The sequence below is a fragment of the Hypomesus nipponensis genome, chromosome 23 (genome assembly GCF_054491055.1).
Source record: "Hypomesus nipponensis isolate SF chromosome 23, ASM5449105v1, whole genome shotgun sequence".
NCBI lineage: Eukaryota > Metazoa > Chordata > Actinopteri > Osmeriformes > Osmeridae > Hypomesus > Hypomesus nipponensis.
Genome location: NC_140383.1, coordinates 24,670,432 through 24,688,671, shown reverse-complemented (window position 1 = coordinate 24,688,671; position 18,240 = coordinate 24,670,432). Strand labels below are relative to the sequence as shown.

The 18,240-nt window shown below is 53.3% G+C and overlaps 1 protein-coding gene across 8 annotated transcripts in view; it reads right to left on the bottom strand.

The window, feature by feature from the left end:
- The window catches only part of baz2bb (bromodomain adjacent to zinc finger domain, 2Bb), a 60,186-nt gene that overhangs the window by 7,822 nt on the left and 34,124 nt on the right, over positions 1–18,240 (bottom strand). For 4 of the 8 annotated variants that reach the window (XM_084689747.1, XM_084689754.1, XM_084689752.1 and 1 more), the window contains 21 exons: positions 17,180–17,365; positions 16,083–16,235; positions 13,835–14,007; positions 13,514–13,696; positions 12,092–12,706; positions 10,585–11,251; positions 9,967–10,317; positions 9,103–9,163; positions 8,051–8,159; positions 7,204–7,305; positions 6,777–6,984; positions 6,587–6,679; positions 6,414–6,475; positions 6,021–6,086; positions 5,156–5,221; positions 4,578–4,622; positions 4,272–4,298; positions 3,107–3,172; positions 2,616–2,756; positions 1,256–1,510; positions 55–281 (listed from right to left, as the gene is read on the bottom strand). In XM_084689747.1, the coding sequence (XP_084545873.1) occupies positions 55–281; positions 1,256–1,510; positions 2,616–2,756; positions 3,107–3,172; positions 4,272–4,298; positions 4,578–4,622; positions 5,156–5,221; positions 6,021–6,086; positions 6,414–6,475; positions 6,587–6,679; positions 6,777–6,984; positions 7,204–7,305; positions 8,051–8,159; positions 9,103–9,163; positions 9,967–10,317; positions 10,585–11,251; positions 12,092–12,706; positions 13,514–13,696; positions 13,835–14,007; positions 16,083–16,235; positions 17,180–17,365 (3,856 nt within the window). The remainder of the gene's footprint in view (positions 1–54; positions 282–1,255; positions 1,511–2,615; positions 2,757–3,106; positions 3,173–4,271; positions 4,299–4,577; positions 4,623–5,155; positions 5,222–6,020; positions 6,087–6,413; positions 6,476–6,586; positions 6,680–6,776; positions 6,985–7,203; positions 7,306–8,050; positions 8,160–9,102; positions 9,164–9,966; positions 10,318–10,584; positions 11,252–12,091; positions 12,707–13,513; positions 13,697–13,834; positions 14,008–16,082; positions 16,236–17,179; positions 17,366–18,240) is intronic. The other 4 variants (XM_084689749.1, XM_084689753.1, XM_084689750.1 and 1 more) reach the window with 3 other exon arrangements.

Sequence of the window (18,240 nt, the reverse complement as noted above, 5' to 3'; positions counted from 1 at the left end):
TGTGATTGTTTCCTGTGTGAATGTGATGGTCTCCTGTGTGGCTTTGACTCGCACCTGACCACACTCTTGCTGCAGGAGAGCTCGTTGACCAGGAAGCCCAGGATGGAGGCCTTCTGGGCAGGCGTGTGGGCCTGGAAGGCCCTGGTCTTCAGGCTGAAGGCCAGGGGCAGCAGCTCTGGCTGCTGGTCACAATGAGCCTCCATAAAGATCTGCAGGATCTCAGACACGTTGTCCCTGTTGATGCCCACGTTAGTCAGGTGATCCCCCAGGGCTGTCTTGGTCTGGGGAGGGGGACACGACTGTTAGACTCATTATGGGATGGAAGACAATAACAGAGTTCCTAGGGACGGGGCACACTGATACATGGTTTATTATGGGATGTGAGATAATAAGGTTCAGTGATTTTCCTCATTCCTTCTTATTTGATCTGCATGAATGGGCTCACAGTTCCTCAGCGCAGAGGCCTTTCTTCAGTTCCAGAGAGGACAAGAGGATGGACTGATTCAGGCAGGGCTGATTCAGGCAGGGCTGATTCAGGCAGGGCTGATTCAGACAGGGCTGATTCAGACAGGGCTGATTCAGGCAGGGCTGATTCAGACAGGGCTGATTCAGACAGGGCTGATTCAGGCAGGGCTGATTCAGGCAGGGCTGATTCAAACACGGCTGATTCAGGCAGGGCTGATTCAGACAGGGCTGATTCAGACAGGGCTGATTCAGGCAGGGCTGATTCAAACACGGCTGATTCAGGCAGGGCTGATTCAGAGAGCAGAACACTCTGTTTCTACAGTAGAAGATCTTCCGCTCTGGATAAGAGCGTCTGCTAAATGACTAAATGTAAATGTGCTTTAAGGCTTCATAATATGAGCCAGTCAGCTGGGTTCCTTGAGGAAAATCGTGGAAAGTCACATAAAGGCGTGACTAAGCCAGGCAGATTAGCATGGAGAAATGGCTTTAGGGATGAATTAAAATTTCTGGTTTAACTGTAGAAAGCTGCATTAAGCGCTCTAAACAGCGATACCCTCTAAAACAGATAAGCCTCTTCACTTAGCCCCACAGAACGCTAGATATTGATAACACCCCACTTGTGTGTTCTGATTACTGGGGAGAGAGGAGAACAGCATGCAGTCGTACAGAGACAAGTCTGGCTTTGCTGCAGTGACTCCTGCCCTGGGATCAGAGTGGTTGACTCCTATACCCAGCTGCATGGCATTGTACTGAAGGTGTGTGTGTGTGTGTGTGTGTGTGTGCGTCTCACCCGGTGTCCGGGGGGCAGTCCCGGGTCACACACGGCGGCAGACAGCATGCGCACCAGCAGGTCCTGCACGCGGGCGGCAGCGGGGCCCATGTTGAGCAGCCCCTCCTGGAGCACGCTCAGGGGGGGCACCTGGGCGCTCACGTCCAGGCCCAGCACCTTGCCGAAGCTGCGCAGGAACTGGATGACCATGAGGCAGTCTGAGAAGGTGCTGCCTGGGAGCACCAGGCCAGACACACGGGACAACTCTGGCAGTGGCTGAACACACAGGGACAACATGCTCAGACAACTAACCTTCACCCATAGAAGGAGCTTTACACCATGGAACACTACTGTAACTGAGTTATACACTACACTGCACTACACTGAAGTGACTGAGTTCTATAGACTCTATTCTACAGAACACTACACTAACTGAATGATACATCAATACATGACTGCATGTATATATTATGACACACATATTACAGTATTAGGCATCGATTGACGGGGCTTATTTCTAACAGACGAGACTCAGAGTGGAGCAGTCTGAGAGACATCAATAACTCTGTCTGTCCTTGTAGACATGTCTGACAGGAAAAAGACAGAGTCAAAATGCGTTTTTTTGACTTTGTAGAGCAGGGGTGTTCAATCCTGGTCCTGGTGAGCCACTGTCCTGCCTTTTCTAGATGTTTCCCTGCTCCAGTTCACCTGATTCAAATGAATGGGTTGTTATCAAGCTTTGTGGAAGCTGGGTAATGACCATTTACTTGGATCAAGTGTGCTGGAGCAGGGAAACATCTAGACCATGCAGGACAGGGGGTCCTTGAGGACAGGGTTGAACAGCCCTGCTGTAGAGCAAAAGATGTCACCTGCTTTCGCACACGGCTGGGACTTGTACAAAAGACGGAGTTTAGAGGAAGCTGGTTTCATGTGACCTATAAAGAACCCCCTGGAAGTAGTAATAAAGCCAATCAAGTTCCTCTGCGGGGAATAATGAGGAAGTGTCTGAGAACATGTGGTTGCTGCTAGGACACCATCAGCCACTAGGTGGCAGTACCCCTGAGAGCACCTCCCCATCATGTCACATGCAGACTCCCTCAGGAAGTGGCATGCCTAGTAGCAACAGCTGTACATGGATGCATACATGCTGTTAGACACTCAGATGGGACTGATTAGCACTGTACATTTACAGATATTTACTGGTAAAAAAACAAAAAACAAACAGATAATCGGTTTTAAATGTACCAAATCTTGAAAACATTTTCTGAGAAGGACAACACATCCTGTCAAACACAATGTGGATCAAACATCTTTTCTCAACACAAGAACTGTGTGCTGACCGACTGGTGACCTCTCTCCTCCCTTCTCAGACTGGGAATACCTTGTGATCCGCTAAGCACATGTCTTCGTTTGGTTTCTTCAGCTCCTTGGCCATCTCCAGTTCCAGTCTCCTGAGCTCCAGTTTCCTCTCCTTGTTTAAGCGTTTCTCATCTTTCTTCTCCTGCTTCAGGCGCTCCCTCTCCTTGGGCCAAATTACAGACAAGTTAACAGCGCGTGCTATCGGCCCCGTTGCAGACAATCGTGTTAAGGATTATGTCATTACAATTCAGCCCCAACACTCCTCCATGCTTATAAATTGCAGTACTTTCACAGAAAATTGCTTGAGGCTCAATTCTGGGTTTTATTCACACTCCATATAGTTTGGAAGCAGAGAAAGTAGAAGATGAGAGGAGGAGGAAAGGAGGAGAGGAGGATGAGGAGAGGAGGGTGAAGAGAGGAAGACAAAGAGAGGGAGAGAGGATGATGAGGAGACCAAAGCCCCGCCTGTGTCACAGTGTCATGGGGGAGACGGGCTGGTCTTGAATCCTTTACCTCTGCCTTCTTACGAGCGTCCATGGCTTTGATCAGCATCATGTGCTGTCGCCGTCTCTCCCGCTCCTGACAGGCCACAAAACACACAGTCACACACCTCGCCAGAGGGAACACACAGGTACACTGCACTGTACAACACAGAGTAGCAATTGTACACCACAACAAGTCATGGTACATGTACGGACACTGAGCATTACAGCTTACGGGGTCAGAGAAGGTGACTCAAATGACAACCGACAAAAGCAGAGGGGTTTGAAGCTGAGCGACGGTTATTAGAGTCGAATATGAAGCATTAGCTTGAAGTTAAGCGTCTGGAAACACTGGCAATAAGCACACTAGAAGCTGCTGAACGGCCAGAGAATCTACTGCTGCTGCAAGGATCTGCTAAGACTGAAGTGACCATGCTGAAAGTTATGATCGTCTGTCATCAAGCTGCTCAAATCAAACAAACCAAAGGTCTGGAGTTGTAGCATTAACAAAGCAGTCCAAGTAGTGTGTCTGCTTACATATTGTATATACTGTGTAAAAGAATGATCTGGTTTGGAGTGGTTCATCTTCCAGGTTCGATGTGTGGGTTTATTATGAAACTGTCTGCATTTCGCATCGCACATAGTTTAGTCTAATGTGAGTAAGACCCAAGTGAAAGTCAACACATCAATTGTAAATCTGGACAAACACCAAACACTCATCAGGAATGACAGTCGAGCCTCCGGATTTTTGGTGGTTTCAACTGAGACCACCTATGAGATGAAACAGTCCACAAACGATACAACACACCCACGACACACACACCCACGACACACACCCACGACACACACACACACACAACGGGACATCAAGCACCTGCATCCAGTCACAAACAGAGGTGATGGCTGTGAGGCGTTCCTCAGAACAATGACAGTGCATTGGTCCCTACTGGTCGTGGTCCTCTCAGAGAGTTGAGATTGTGTAGCGCACTACTGTTCTAATCTACACATCCTTTAGCTTTCTCTGCACGACATATAGAGCAGACGTAACAATGCACTTTGCTGGAGAAAAAAAAAGCCATGCAGTAGAATGTAGTATGACTGCAGCCAGTGCTACACTTTATGCATTTCTATGACAACCATATCACGACCAGTTCACAATGCGGGTGTTAGATGTACAAAAACAAACATACCCATACCATATCTAGTCTATGCCTCTCCAACTCCTGGGAGAAAGAGTTGGCAAAGTATTATGGGACAGAAAACACAATAGGGTCAAGAAAGCCAAGCCTGTGAGAACCCGCCCCAACCCCGCCTCTCCCCTCCAAGCCCAACATTTATACACCAGAAGAACCAAAACATGTACCAGAGAGAATCTGACTGACAAGAATTGAAGTAAAATAACAAGTCGAACAGAGCCCTTCTCCAAAAAGTTTCAAGTATAAATTGAAAAGGGAAAAATAATAGCATTTGGTCCCTGAGTGGTGTTCGACAGAGATGCCTACCTGGTGCTTTAATAGAACCGCCTGCTGCCTGCGCATCTCCTTATCCTGAAGAAGAGATCAGTTCCGTTAGGGGGGGAAAAACACACACAAAGAAAACAACACAAATTGCAATTCAACCACACAAAATGTTCACACAAACAGATGGGCTGTTCCCTGCCTGCGTGTTCACAGAACAGTTTGAGCCCCTCTTTAACATGAGTGGCAGGTACACAGTGGCGCCCAGTCAGGGTACAGCTGGACGTGAGGATGGAAATGGCCTGCTGGTTTTCTGGAGGCGTGAGGCAGGCAGGGGACAGGAGAATGCACCGGCCATTGTGACGCTGATTAACATGGAAAAGGTTCTGCTCTGAGTGCCAAGTAAATTCTCCCCAGCACTGAGAAACAGTCCCCTGAAGCTAGCAGAGCTACCGTGCATTTAGCTGAGGAGGCGATGAGGGGGCAGAGAGCGGGCTGAGAGTCAGGGGGCACAGGGGAGGGCAGGGGTGTGGTGGTGGGAGGGCAATCACTGCAGGTAAGTATGACTTGAGAAGCAAGCGGGAAGGGGGCGACTGTGGTGGTTGTAGCACATCTAAACTAACCTTAGTTCGTTTCTCAGCCTCCAATATTTTGGCATTGGCTGCTTCTTCCTTCCTTTTCCTTTTAGCCTGTGTAAAACAGGTCTACAGGTCATGCAACAGAACCACGTGACACATTGGTTTTACATCTCATCCAACAGCACATGCTGCACAACACAGTAAAGCCTGGTTTGAGCGTCAGTGGGTTAAAACTAGCAATGTTCACCACTGGACTTTCCAAATAGAATTCCATGTTTTTACTGTTTGAGGAAAGAGGACTGTTTGATAGAGAACAGTGAAAGAATGTTCTGAATGTGGAATGTCCAACAGGCACAAACACTGTTCCAAGGTCTTTCTGGTCATGTAAAGCAGAACATATTGCAATCTTGTGCGATGAGATAATTATTTCTTCCCATTAAGGCAACGAAGACAAAATAGTTGTAACGCTTCAGAAATACCAACAGCCAGTCCGAATAAATTAAGGAAAATTTCAATCTGTAATTACGAGCCTGGTGAAATCCTGTTAGGAGCAGCTTGCCAAGCGTGTCAACCGAAATTTGATTTAGAAACGCTAAAATCCTTCCCAGCTTCTATTAGTGAGTGCATGGAACACAGCCGCTTCACCTACTCACACTAAACTCTCAGGCAGCCATTGTCTGAGATAATACTGAGAGCAAAACTCCACTACGGTCTGAAGAGATTTTCATATTCAACAGTTTTTTTTGTGTGTGCCAAAAACCAATTAAGCATTAGTCACATGTAGTCACAAGACATTACTAAAAGTGCAACCATATAACTTACGAATAGCCTTTGGTTGATTTAAAAATTCCTACCAACAGCAAAAAGGAAGTGTTTTGGAATGTTTCTGCAATAACTCTTTTGGACCAACCTCGAGAATCTGCTGTGCACGGAGTTCTTTCTCCATTCGAATTTGCTGAATGCGCTTGATCTTCTCCTGGTAAAAGGATGGAAGAGAGATCAGATGAATTAAGTCTCCAGACATGCATGCTAGCGTGCGGGGGAAGGGGACCTGGGATAAACCCTCCATGCAGATGAAGATGAGCGGACTGTAGCATCGTGAAGGTTAGGGCCGGGCCTGCCTTTACACTTTCTGTCTCCTTCTAATCGTTTAGCGTTTAATGCTTGGGCATGAAAGCGTGTGTGCAGTTCACACATGTACAGTACCATGAAAGTATGCTGCTTTGTGTGTGTGTGTGTGTGAAGATCTGCTGTGTGTTTGAAGTGGTCTAAGCACAGGAAGCGTAGAAAGAAAACCATCTACCTGCTGCTTCAGAATCTTCATCTGCTCCTTCCGTTTCCTCCTCTCCTCCGCGGCCATGACAGCTGACAGGAACACATCAAGAGAGACATCAGTGTTGTGCTGGCATGGCTCCACCAGATAAGAAGACATCATTGTTCCCACAAGTGTCCCAGTCAGAGCCCGCTACTGCATACCCTGCTGCCGGCGGGCCTCCTTCGCTGCCCGCGCCACAGCCTGCTTCTCCAGCTTCCTCATCATCTTGATCTGCGCTGCCTGTCGTGCGATCTCTGTGACCAGGGCGAGGACAGGTCAGAGGACAGGTCAGAGTCAGGGGAGAGGTCAGGCAAAGCCTTTTTTCTGGTGGCTGAAGGACGGGGAACTCACCTTGAGCTTCCAGTTTGCGTAGAAGTTTAGCATCCGAGGCGCCTGGGAAGTCCTCGCTGGCGTTCAGGGAGCGGCCCTTTCTGCGTCGGGCTGGGGGGCTCTCCACCGCCCCCGAGAGGTCGGGGTTGGGCTGGCGGCCTCGCCTCCCATCCATCGCTATGATGCGAGGAACAATCTCCTCCTCTGTCAGCAGGCTCCACTGTAAACCCTGGGAGAAGGGAGCAGGGAGGTCACCTCGTCTGGGACACTACTGAGGCCATTGAAGGGTATAGAAAAGACTAGAAGAAAATATATTTTCTACATATTTGAACAAATATTTTCAAAATATTCTTGTTCAAAAATCTGCTGTGTTTGAGGCTACGCAAGGCCCTGCCTTAACTGAACTGAAGAAGTCAACGATCTTTAGATGTAGAGGAGTCGTATTCACCTGAGGTCCTTCTCTGGCTTCATAGAAGTCACCAACTTTTATTTTTGTACTGAAGCTAAAATTATCTCGTGTGATGTCAGCTATTCCATTTCTGGATATATACTATAGAAGAGAGAGAAAATATGCAGTGAGACAACAATAAAGAAGTTTTCTTGACCAACATACACAGCAAAGCCATCGTGATATACTCTCAGGTATATAAATATTATACTACATTCTGTTATTTTATATTAACGCAAGATGCACATTTGTGTTCTGCTTTGGATGAAAGCATCTGCTAAATGAATAGTGAGTGTGAGAGGGGAGGACAGGATGGACAGTGTGGACAGGGTGGACAGGGTGGATAGGGTGGACAGGGTGGACAGGGTGGACAGGGTGGACAGTGTGGACAGGGTGGACAGGGTGGACAGTGTGGACAGGGTGGACAGGGTGGACAGTGTGGACAGGGTGGACAGGGTGGACAGGGTGGACAGTGTGGACAGGGTGGACAGGGTGGACAGGGTGGACAGGGTGGACAGGATGGACAGGGTGGACAGTGTGGACAGGGTGGACAGGATGGACAGGGTGGACAGGGTGGACAGGGTGGACAGTGTGGACAGGGTGGACAGGGTGGACAGGGTGGACAGTGTGGATAGGGTGGACAGGATGGACAGGGTGGACAGGGTGGACAGGGTGGACAGGATGGATAGGGTGGATAGGGTGGACAGGGTGGACAGGGTGGACAGTGTGGACAGGGTGGACAGGGTGGACAGGGTGGACAGTGTGGACAGGGTGGACAGGATGGACAGGGTGGACAGGGTGGACAGGGTGGACAGGGTGGACAGTGTGGACAGTGTGGACAGCATACCTTCATGACGTCGGGATACTGTCGCAGCTTCTTCCCACAGGGGGCGTAGTAGGCCACCTCACCCTGGAGACGCCCCGCCACACTCCTGATGCGGGTCTCTCTCTGCCACCTGTGGAGAGCGGAGCGGGGATCACGGGTTCAACTCTTCCCTTGCCATCACACCACCTCAGTTTCCTCGCCTTCAGCTCAACACGCTAACACACTACCTCAACCTGCTGTGTGTGTAAAGACTGTGGGCGGTACTGCAGCAGTCAGACAGAACAGAGCACAGCTCAAACTGCGTGTTCCTCTGCTACTTGTGGCTTCATGTGGAACCTGACCCTTTGGACTCTGCTCTGCTGTCCTGTAGCTCCACCCAGTCAGCAGACAGTCCTGGAGGAGCTGGGGCAGCAGGGGGAAGCTGTCCCCTATAGAGAGACCAGGTCTGGGGTCTGAGGCAGGGCAGCAGAGGGAAGCTGTCCCCTGGAGAGAGACCAGGTCTGGGGTCTGAGGCAGGGCAGCAGAGGGAAGCTGTCCCCTGGAGAGAGACCAGGTCTGGGGTCTGAGGCAGGGCAGCAGAGGGAAGCTGTCCCCTGGAGAGAGACCAGGTCTGGGGTCTGAGGCAGGGCAGCAGGGGGATATACAGGCTGGGGCTTGTCGCCTCTCTTTCCCCTGTGAACCGGCAGATGAAAGACATCCAGATCTGGAGGGGTGTGTGTGTGCGTGTGTGTGGTTGTTAGTGGTTGGTGTTGGAGGTAGTGGTAGGGGGGGGTTGGGAGGGGGAGCTGCTAATGCTGTGTGTCTGTGTCACTGAGGCTGGATGTGGTTAACCCCTTTTTACTGAGTGCAGCACCTCATTTCCTGCCTGCTGTGGCCTGTGTCATGCCTGGGCATAAGATACACCCTTTAAGGGGAGGGAGGGAGGGATACTGGGATGTTTACCGTAATCTCGTGACAGGGACATATACTGTAACACCACAAAGACAGCAACCACATATAGGAGTTCCACTACCACTCTAGAACCACCACAGACAGAATTTTCTGTGTGTGTGTGTGCATGTTGAGTATCTTACCCAAACTCCAGAGGTAATCGCAGCTCTCTCTCGTCTGTCACCCTCCTCCTCTTCCCTGACCCTGGCAGGAAGAGAGATGAATCATTAACGTCAGGAGTGAGCAGCAATCCCAGCCCAGTGTGCCTGCACAGCCCCAGGACTTTCAGTCACCCTTCTCCTACAGCCTTCACACACTACACAAACATTCGGTTTAGCAAAACCATACAAAACCACTCCCATTAACCACCGTTTTGTATGAAATAAAATACAAAGAGAACCATTTAGCATTAATTAATTAAAATAAAATGTACTGAGCTATTTCATGGCAGACATAAACGAAGTGCCGCTACAGTAATTCCTGTTCAGGACAACAAAAAGCAAACTACAGCACGAGTCATGTAGCGTGAGGCGTGAGATTTAGCTGGTGAGAGGTCAACCATCAGCTAGACCAACAGCCAGCCAGGCTTTAAGACACCCATCAAACAAGCAACACAACCAGTTGAAACCAGAGGAGCTACTGACAAACAGTCATTCCTGACTGGAACCCTGGATGTCTTGCTTTCCTCCTTGGACAAGGTGGCGTGACTACGCTCATAGAAGAGGAAGCTGGATGTCTAGCCTTCCAACAAACACTTCAGGGAAAGAGCGTAGGTCTTAGCGCAGCAGGGCGGGTCCCTAACGGCTGAATGACGCCTGATGTCACTGACACACTGAAGGTGGAACGCAGATCTAACCATAAAGAGGGTTTTATCCAAAGGGACGTACTGGGGGAATTTGAACGTGCAACCTCTTAATCTGCAGTCACATGCTCTAACCACTAAGATATCCCCATCACCAGATGTCCGGTTTGATTGAACATGGTGTTGGCTGGTTTCTGGGCTGTACCTGGTGGAGTGGTCAGAGTGTGGGAGGAGGGCGGGGCGCGGAAGGCCAGGTTCCTCCCAGCGCTGGTCACCGTGGTGGAAGGGGCCAAGCTGAGGGGCCTGGCCACCTGGAGGTTGAGAGGGGAGCAGCTGGTCGACAGGCCGGAGGTGGCGTTGAGGAGCGAGGAGGAGGAGGTGGCGTTGAGGAGCGAGGAGGAGGAGGTGGCGTTGAGGAGCGAGGAGGAGGAGGAGGAGGTGGCGTTAAGGAGCGAGGAGGAGGAGGTCGCTCTGGAAAACTTCCTGTCTGGGGCCTCGCGCTCCTTCAACTCGTCTTCAGAGCCGTCGGAGTCGCTCTCTAGATTACTGTCAGACTCTGTGGGGGGGAGGGGGAGAGGGACAGAGGGGAGAGGAGAGGGGGTTAAGGGAGAGGGGGGCCGCTGATAAATCATCACATCCCAATTAGGATTCGTCTCACGCCCAGCCACGCATAAACTGATAATCACAGGCCTCTGTGCTAGAACCCTCCAGAACGACTCCTATCTGAAGAGGCAACGAAGCGTTTAAAGTTACAGCCAATCAGCACGGACGCAAAAAAACCCGGTCTTTATTGCCTTTTTCTTAAAGAGAGGAGCTGACTAACCCGACAGACTGTCGTCCGAGTCATCCTCATCATCCTCGTCTTCGTCCTCGTCCCCCAAGGAGTCGTCCGAGTCCTTGCTGCTGGGGATGTCAGACTCGGTGCCCCTGACCAGCTCCACCAGGGAGGGGGCGTGCAGGGAGGGGGCCAGGGGGGCGTGGAGGAGGGGCTTCCTGGCGTGGAGGAGGGGCTTCCTGGCGTGGAGAGCCTTGGGGGTCTGGTTCTTCCTGGGCCTGTGGGCCTGGCCGGGTGAGGTGGAGGCCTGGGACACTGCTGCGCCCGACGCCTCCTTGGTCCCGGTGCTCAGGTTGATGGGCATGGAGAAGTGGGGGCTGGTGGCGGCCAGCAGGGGCCTGCTGGGGGGCCTGGTGCTCTGGCCACGGGGCCTGGTGATGAGGGCCAGGGGGGCCTCCTGGACCGAGCTGTGGATCACACCATTGGGGGGCTGCTGGTGGTGGTGGATCAGCAGAGGGTTGGTCAGGAACAGGTTGGAGTGGCTGGCGTGAAGGGAGGACGTCAGTTTGTGACTGACCAGGGTCTCTGGAGACAGCCTGGGGGGAGGTAAGGAGGAGGAGGAGGAGGCGGCCATCTTCCTCTCGTTCTTGAACGAGTCCTGCTTCTTCAGCGACAGAGGGAAGGCCTGTTTGAAGTGCTCCTGGGAGAGGAAGGGCTAAACGAATCCGGGAGACAGAAAGAAAATGGAAGTAATTATACAAGCTGTCACTCACCTTCATTAATATGGACTGTGAATGGGGGAAGTCATATCCCAGTCCTCTTGTATCGTGTTCAGTCAGAGAGACAATGAAGAATAAGGTCACTCCGCGTGACGTTTATACAAAAACAAGTCAATGCCAGAAGCTTTATGAAGAATTGAAAAGCTGCAGAATATGTGCTCCTTCTTCTGCTGTGGGCAGATGTGCAGGTTGATCTGTCACACCTTGACTAGATACACTTGTCTTGACAACATGCATCTTGTTATTAAAAGGCTGCTCGAAAAGGTCTAGCTAGGGATTGACACACACAACCACTGTTAATAATAACAGGAATAATTGAATCCTTTGACAGAAGCAGATTTCTCTCTCGATAACAACAAGCATCCTAAACCATTAGCCAGTTAATTGCTTGTCAGCTTTAGTGAAGTGTTTCCAATAAAGCTAAATGCATTGTCACTTTCAGTCATGTGGCCAACAGCCCAGCATGAAACCATATCAAACTGCTGATAATAGTACTTAGATGCTTCATTCTCTGTTGCGGAAACCCGGAGACCTTTTAAAATGTCCGACAAATAACCGTTGTCGTAATTGTCATTGGTCAACTTCTCATGAGCAACTAGGAGACAAGATGAAAGCGAATGAACTTTAAGCTGGTAACAAACTGCATTCAAAAACTGTCACATTTCAGGCGTTTCACATTCAGTAAAAAAAAAAAAACGAAACTAAAAACAAACGTGCTAAATGTCCACTACTAAAGTCATGCTAACGGTTTGCATCCTGAAAGGACCGACACTCACCGGTTGTATTCCGAAACTGTTGATGTGTGACATCATGTCGTCAGAGTAGCCCCTGCTGCTGCTGCCCCTGCTGCCCCTGCTGCGCCCCGCACCAGCCGGGGGTTTGGGGGAGGAGGTGCAGGATCTGGCGGGCTGGTGTGAGGGGGAGAGCGTCGGAGGTTTGGGAGAGGGGGAGAGGGAGGGAGGCTTGGGGGAGGAGCACAGAGACAGAGCTTTGGGTGAAGTGCAGAGGGAGAGGGGCTTGGGGGAAGAAGAGACTGAGTTGTGTTTGGGCGAGGAGGAGGAGGAGTGCTTGGGGGAGGTCCGGGGGGGCACACAGGGGCTCTCTCTGTGTGTGTGTGAGGACAGAGGGAGGGCTCTGCTGCTGACAGGCAGCCCGGTGGCCTGGATGACGCTGGTGTGCTGCTGCTGCTGCTGAGCCTCCCTGCTCCTGGGGCTCTGGAAGAGGGGCCCTGCTGCTGGGGCCACGGCCGAGGGGAGAGGGCCGGCTTGGGAGGACAGGCAGCGCGAGAAGGGGTCATCTCTCCGGTGCTTCTTAGACAGCCCGCTCTGGCTGTCTGGGGTCTTCTCAGGGTGGACATCCTGCTTCCCCTCAGACGAGCCCTGGGTCAGACCCTGGAGGGATGAGGAGGGGGAGGGAGATGACGAGGAGGAGGCAGAGGGGGGGGTGAGGGTGGGGGAGCAGAGGCGAGTGGGCAGGAGAGGAGGGGGGGGTGTCACGTCAGCTTGGGTGGTGAGGAGGTGGTCCGGTGACCCCCAGCACGCCACACACACACACACACACACACACGCTGCCCTTGACATTTAACACAGATTAACATTCAACAGCACACAAGCTCACAAGCTGCTCTTTACCACCAGGAAGGAAAACCTAAGCTATCCTATTTGTTAAAGTACAACGTTTGACACAGAGACACTCGTAAATGCCATTAAGATGCATCTTTGTGATTCCAGATTTACCATTCCATAGGCCAGAAGTGTACACAGAGAGAGAGAGACAGAGAGAAAGAGACAGAGAGAGAGAGACAGAGAGGGAGACAGAGAGAGAGAGAGACAGAGAGAGAGACACAGAGAGAGACAGAGAGAGACAGAGAGAGACAGAGAGAGAGAGAGAGAGAGAGAGAGAGAGAGAGAGAGAGAGAGAGACAGAGACAGAGAGTGAGAGAGAGACAGAGAGAGACAGAGAGAGACAGAGAGAGACAGAGAGAGAGACAGAGAGAGACAGAGAGAGACAGAGAGACAGAGACAGCGAGAGAGACAGAGAGAGAGAGAGAGAGAGAGACAGAGAGAGAGAGAGACAGAGAGAGAGAGAGAGAGAGAGAGAGACAGAGAGAGAGAGAGAGAGAGAGACAGAGAGAGAGAGTGAGAGAGAGACAGAGAGAGTGTGTGTGTTCTGAATGCCAAGAAGGCACCAACACACACCTTCATCTTGAAGCGTCCGTCCTTCTCCGAGTCAGAGTCGCCGCTGTCGATGCTCTGATCGTCCTCGTCGTCCTCGTCCTCGTCCAGGTCGTCTGAGTCGCTGCTCACGTCATCGCAGGACGAAACGGAGGATCCTGATTCGCTGCCGCTCACACTGGACGTCTCCAAAGGTTTCTTGCGTTTCTACGAGGAGGGAGATAAAACCACGTCATCACGACTCGGATAACACACGCTGCCCAGGGGCACAGATCAAAGGTCTGGGATTTTACAGTGTCCAGGAAGACCTGTGTACAGTGCCCCTCCCGATGACACAACACCAACCTTGTCCTTTGTTTTGGGAGCGCTGGTGTCCAGTGCTTGGAGCAGGTCTGTCTCGCTGGAGCGGCCCCTGCCCTTGGCCCTGGAGCTCTCTGAGGCTGCCTTGGCTGAGAACAAGCTGTGGTTCCCCGAGGAGCTTCCTGGGACCACAGCACCGTTCAGCACCCCGTTCAGCCCTGGCATCACAGGAACACACCAGACACAGCAAAGCCCACAGTTAACAACCAGCAGTCAAGCTGGCAGGAAAGATGCTTCCAAATATATGTAAATACACAGGACAAGGAGAGAGTCCAGGAAATGATGAGTTCTCAAAATGACTAAAGCTCTTAATAGGGGGAATCTCATTATGTTAGCAAGAAGACTTTGTGGTTTAATGTATTCACAGTGAAACAGCCCACACCTGCTTACAAACTGATTTATGCATTTACATGTCTTGCCACAGCCTCTGGGGTCAATTAAACATATTAGATATTGTACTAGTGCCCGAGACGACATAACTATTTTATGGAAATGTCTGCATGCTGTTTTGAATGAGCTCCAGAGAACCAACACAATCCAGAGGGAGGTGGGGGGAGGAGGGGAGGGAGGTGGGGGGAGGAGGGGAGGGAGGTGGGGGGAGGAGGGGAGGGAGGAGGGGAGGGAGGTGGGGGGAGGAGGGGAGGGAGGTGGGGGGAGGGGGGGAGGGAGGTGGGGGGAGGAGGGGAGGGAGGTGGGGGGAGGAGGGGAGGGAGGTGGGGGGAGGAGGGGAGGGAGGGAGGTGGGGGGAGGAGGGGAGGGAGGAGGGGAGGTGGGGGGAGGAGGGGAGGGAGGTGGGGGGAGGAGGGGAGGGGAGGTGGGGGGAGGAGGGGAGGGAGGAGGGGAGGTGTGGGGAGGAGGGGAGGGAGGTAAGGGGAGGAGGGGAGGGGAGGTGGGGGGAGGAGGGGAGGGAGGTGGGGGGAGGAGGGGAGGGAGGTGGGGGGAGGTGGGGAGGGAGGTGGGGAGGGAGGGGAGGTGGGGGGAGGAGGGGAGGGAGGTGGGGGGAGGAGGGGAGGGGAGGTGGGGGGAGGAGGGGAGGGAGGAGGGGAGGTGTGGGGAGGAGGGGAGGGAGGTAGGGGGAGGAGGGGAGGGGAGGTGGGGGGAGGAGGGGAGGGAGGTGGGGGGAGGAGGGGAGGGAGGTGGGGGGAGGTGGGGAGGGAGGTGGGGAGGGAGGGGAGGTGGGGGGAGGAGGGGAGGGAGGTGGGGGGAGGAGGGGAGGGAGGTGGGGGGAGGAGGGGAGGGAGGTAGGGGGAGGAGGGGAGGGAGGTGGGGGGAGGAAGGTGGGGAGGGAGGAGGGGAGGTGGGGAGGGAGGGAGGTGGGGGGAGGAGGGGAGGGAGGTGGGGAGGGAGGGAGGTGGGGGGAGGAGGGGAGGGAGGTGGGGGGAGGGGGGGAGGGAGGTGGGGGGAGGAGGGGAGGGAGGTGGGGGGAGGAGGGGAGGGAGGTGGGGGGAGGAGGGGAGGGAGGGAGGTGGGGGGAGGAGGGGAGGGAGGAGGGGAGGGAGGGAGGTGGGGGGAGGAGGGGAGGGAGGTGGGGGGAGGAGGGGAGGGAGGAGGGGAGGTGGGGGGAGGAGGGGAGGGAGGGAGGTGGGGGGAGGAGGGGAGGGAGGAGGGGAGGTGGGGGGAGGAGGGGAGGGAGGTGGGGGGAGGAGGGGAGGGGAGGTGGGGGGAGGAGGGGAGGGAGGAGGGGAGGTGTGGGGAGGAGGGGAGGGAGGTAAGGGGAGGAGGGGAGGGGAGGTGGGGGGAGGAGGGGAGGGAGGTGGGGGGAGGAGGGGAGGGAGGTGGGGGGAGGTGGGGAGGGAGGTGGGGAGGGAGGGGAGGTGGGGGGAGGAGGGGAGGGAGGTGGGGGGAGGAGGGGAGGGGAGGTGGGGGGAGGAGGGGAGGGAGGAGGGGAGGTGTGGGGAGGAGGGGAGGGAGGTAGGGGGAGGAGGGGAGGGGAGGTGGGGGGAGGAGGGGAGGGAGGTGGGGGGAGGAGGGGAGGGAGGTGGGGGGAGGTGGGGAGGGAGGTGGGGAGGGAGGGGAGGTGGGGGGAGGAGGGGAGGGAGGTGGGGGGAGGAGGGGAGGGAGGTGGGGGGAGGAGGGGAGGGAGGTGGGGGGAGGAGGGGAGGGAGGTAGGGGGAGGAGGGGAGGGAGGTGGGGGGAGGAAGGTGGGGAGGGAGGAGGGGAGGTGGGGAGGGAGGGAGGTGGGGGGAGGAGGGGAGGGAGGTGGGGAGGGAGGGAGGTGGGGGAAGGAGGGTACCTTTGGCTGTGGCACGGCCGTTCTTGCTGGGGGTCCGTGACTGGTAGGGGCTGGAGGCGTGGGTGGGGAGGGGGGGCGCGAACAAGGGGGGCAGACCCAGGAGGGGGGGGAAGAAGGGCCCGCGGCCATGAGCCTCTGAGGACCGCCACCAGTCTGGTCGAGAAGAACGAGAGAGAAAAGGAAAAGCATAAAAGACCTGTTCTCTGACATGTACCCCAGCTGACTGTTTGGAGTTGTGTGATATCTCCCCCCCCTTCCCAGTGACAGCTCACAGGTCTATACAGACCAGGTTCTGCAAGAGAAGCCTTTCATTTGCCTTTGAACCGAAATCTCCACAGATGACCGGTACATTCCGAGGACTGTGAATTCAGCCCTCTTTATTCCCTTCATTGTAAACATGTTGAGAATTGTAAATTGAAAGCAGCCTGGTGAGCTCATCCTGCAGGAGTCTTCCAGACCTGAGGCCCTGAACGCCGCACGCCTCCCAGCTGCAACAATACAGCCTCCAAACACATTCCCTCCAAACGCCAACTGCCATCCACACGACGTCTCCTGCTTCTGAGTCAATACGTTTGTTTGTCATTGTCATTCTGTTTGACTCCAAACAACTTTTCTGTGAAAAAGACACTGGTTTGACTTGTTTTCCCACATGGCAGACTTGTTCTGTTTACTGTCACAACACACAGCCCTACATAAATGTGATAGTGTCCAATCTTGCTTTCTGTTGAAGGGTCAAGGTGGAGCCTCCCCCATCTATAAACGTCAATGTTGGAATGTTCCCCGCTGAACTGATGGACGGTACCATAAAGGTGATGCATGCTTCAGCTATATATGTGAGCATCCAATGGCCTTACACGGGGACTGAACAAATTGGATACCAACTGAGCTGCAAGAACAACAGGCACCTGCAACACTGTGGAGCCACAGAGGGCAGGGCTGTGTGTAGGACCACGGCTCTATGGAAATGAAGCCTCTTTTCCCCCAGAAACCCCATTACACACTCCCAGAAAACAGCAAACTGGGACAACTGGTGAGCCATCTCTCCAGGAATAAATCATCATGGATGAAAAACACGAGGCCTCTCTCTGCTCCCCTACCTGGGAACCCCCCCAGCTGGGAGTGGGCGGCCAGGGCGGCAGACATCCCCAGGCTCCCCAGGCCTCCAAACTCCGGCCGGGCCGAGGCTGTGGTGTACAGGCCGAACGCTGGGTGGTTGAAGGGAAAGGCACTGGAGACAGCGGCCATGTTGAAATGCTGCTCCCCCATGCTCCGGAACAGTTGTCCTGGAGAGAACAAAGATGACTCATTGAAAACACACAGACGCTTTAAGCAGAAGATACATAAACCATGTAGCTAAAATACCACAGTTAAATAATTCATCCTGTATGATGGTTAATGTTTAATACTGCGGTAAAGTGTCCTGGTGGATCTGTTTGGCATCTCTGGTTGGTTAGAGTTGTGTGCGTTATCACTAAAGATGTTACGGGGTGTAAAGGATAGAGACTCTGATTATGCTTGATCTGTTCAAACATGCTTCAGCAAATAGGAGGCATAGTTGTGGGAGTCGGGGAATTCAGTCAGAGAGAGATCATCATGCATGTTTTAGCATCTGGCTCGCTTGCTCATGTCTGAACGACAGCAGAAGCAGCAGCCTGGACTGTGGAGTCAGTATCACCAGGGTGACACGCAGGCCTCTGACCAGGGGTTACTGTAGAGACGCAAAGCACAAGGCTATTGGCAAAGACATTCATGTTATGTTCATTTCCTGTGTGGAAACTTCCTGTGTCGTGAACACATCTGAGCAGGGCTCCAAACTCCTAAGCGCAGGGTAGCACTTCCATGGCAGGCTAAAAGGAAGCAGAAATGGTAGGCCACTGCAGTACTAGACAGACAGACCTGTACTAGACAGACAGACCTGTACTAGAAGGACAGACCTGTACTAGACAGACAGACCTGTACTAGACAGACAGACCTGTACTAGAAGGACAGACCTGTACTAGACAGACAGCTCCTCCACAGAGCTGCCGCCCTCCCCCCCCCCCCCCTCCCTGCTCATCAACCCCCACACCTCCTCCTTGTATGTTAGCAGAATTCTGCAGCTGTACTGTAGGGGTGCAAGTATTGACTACATCGTAAATTATCTAAATAAATTGCACTG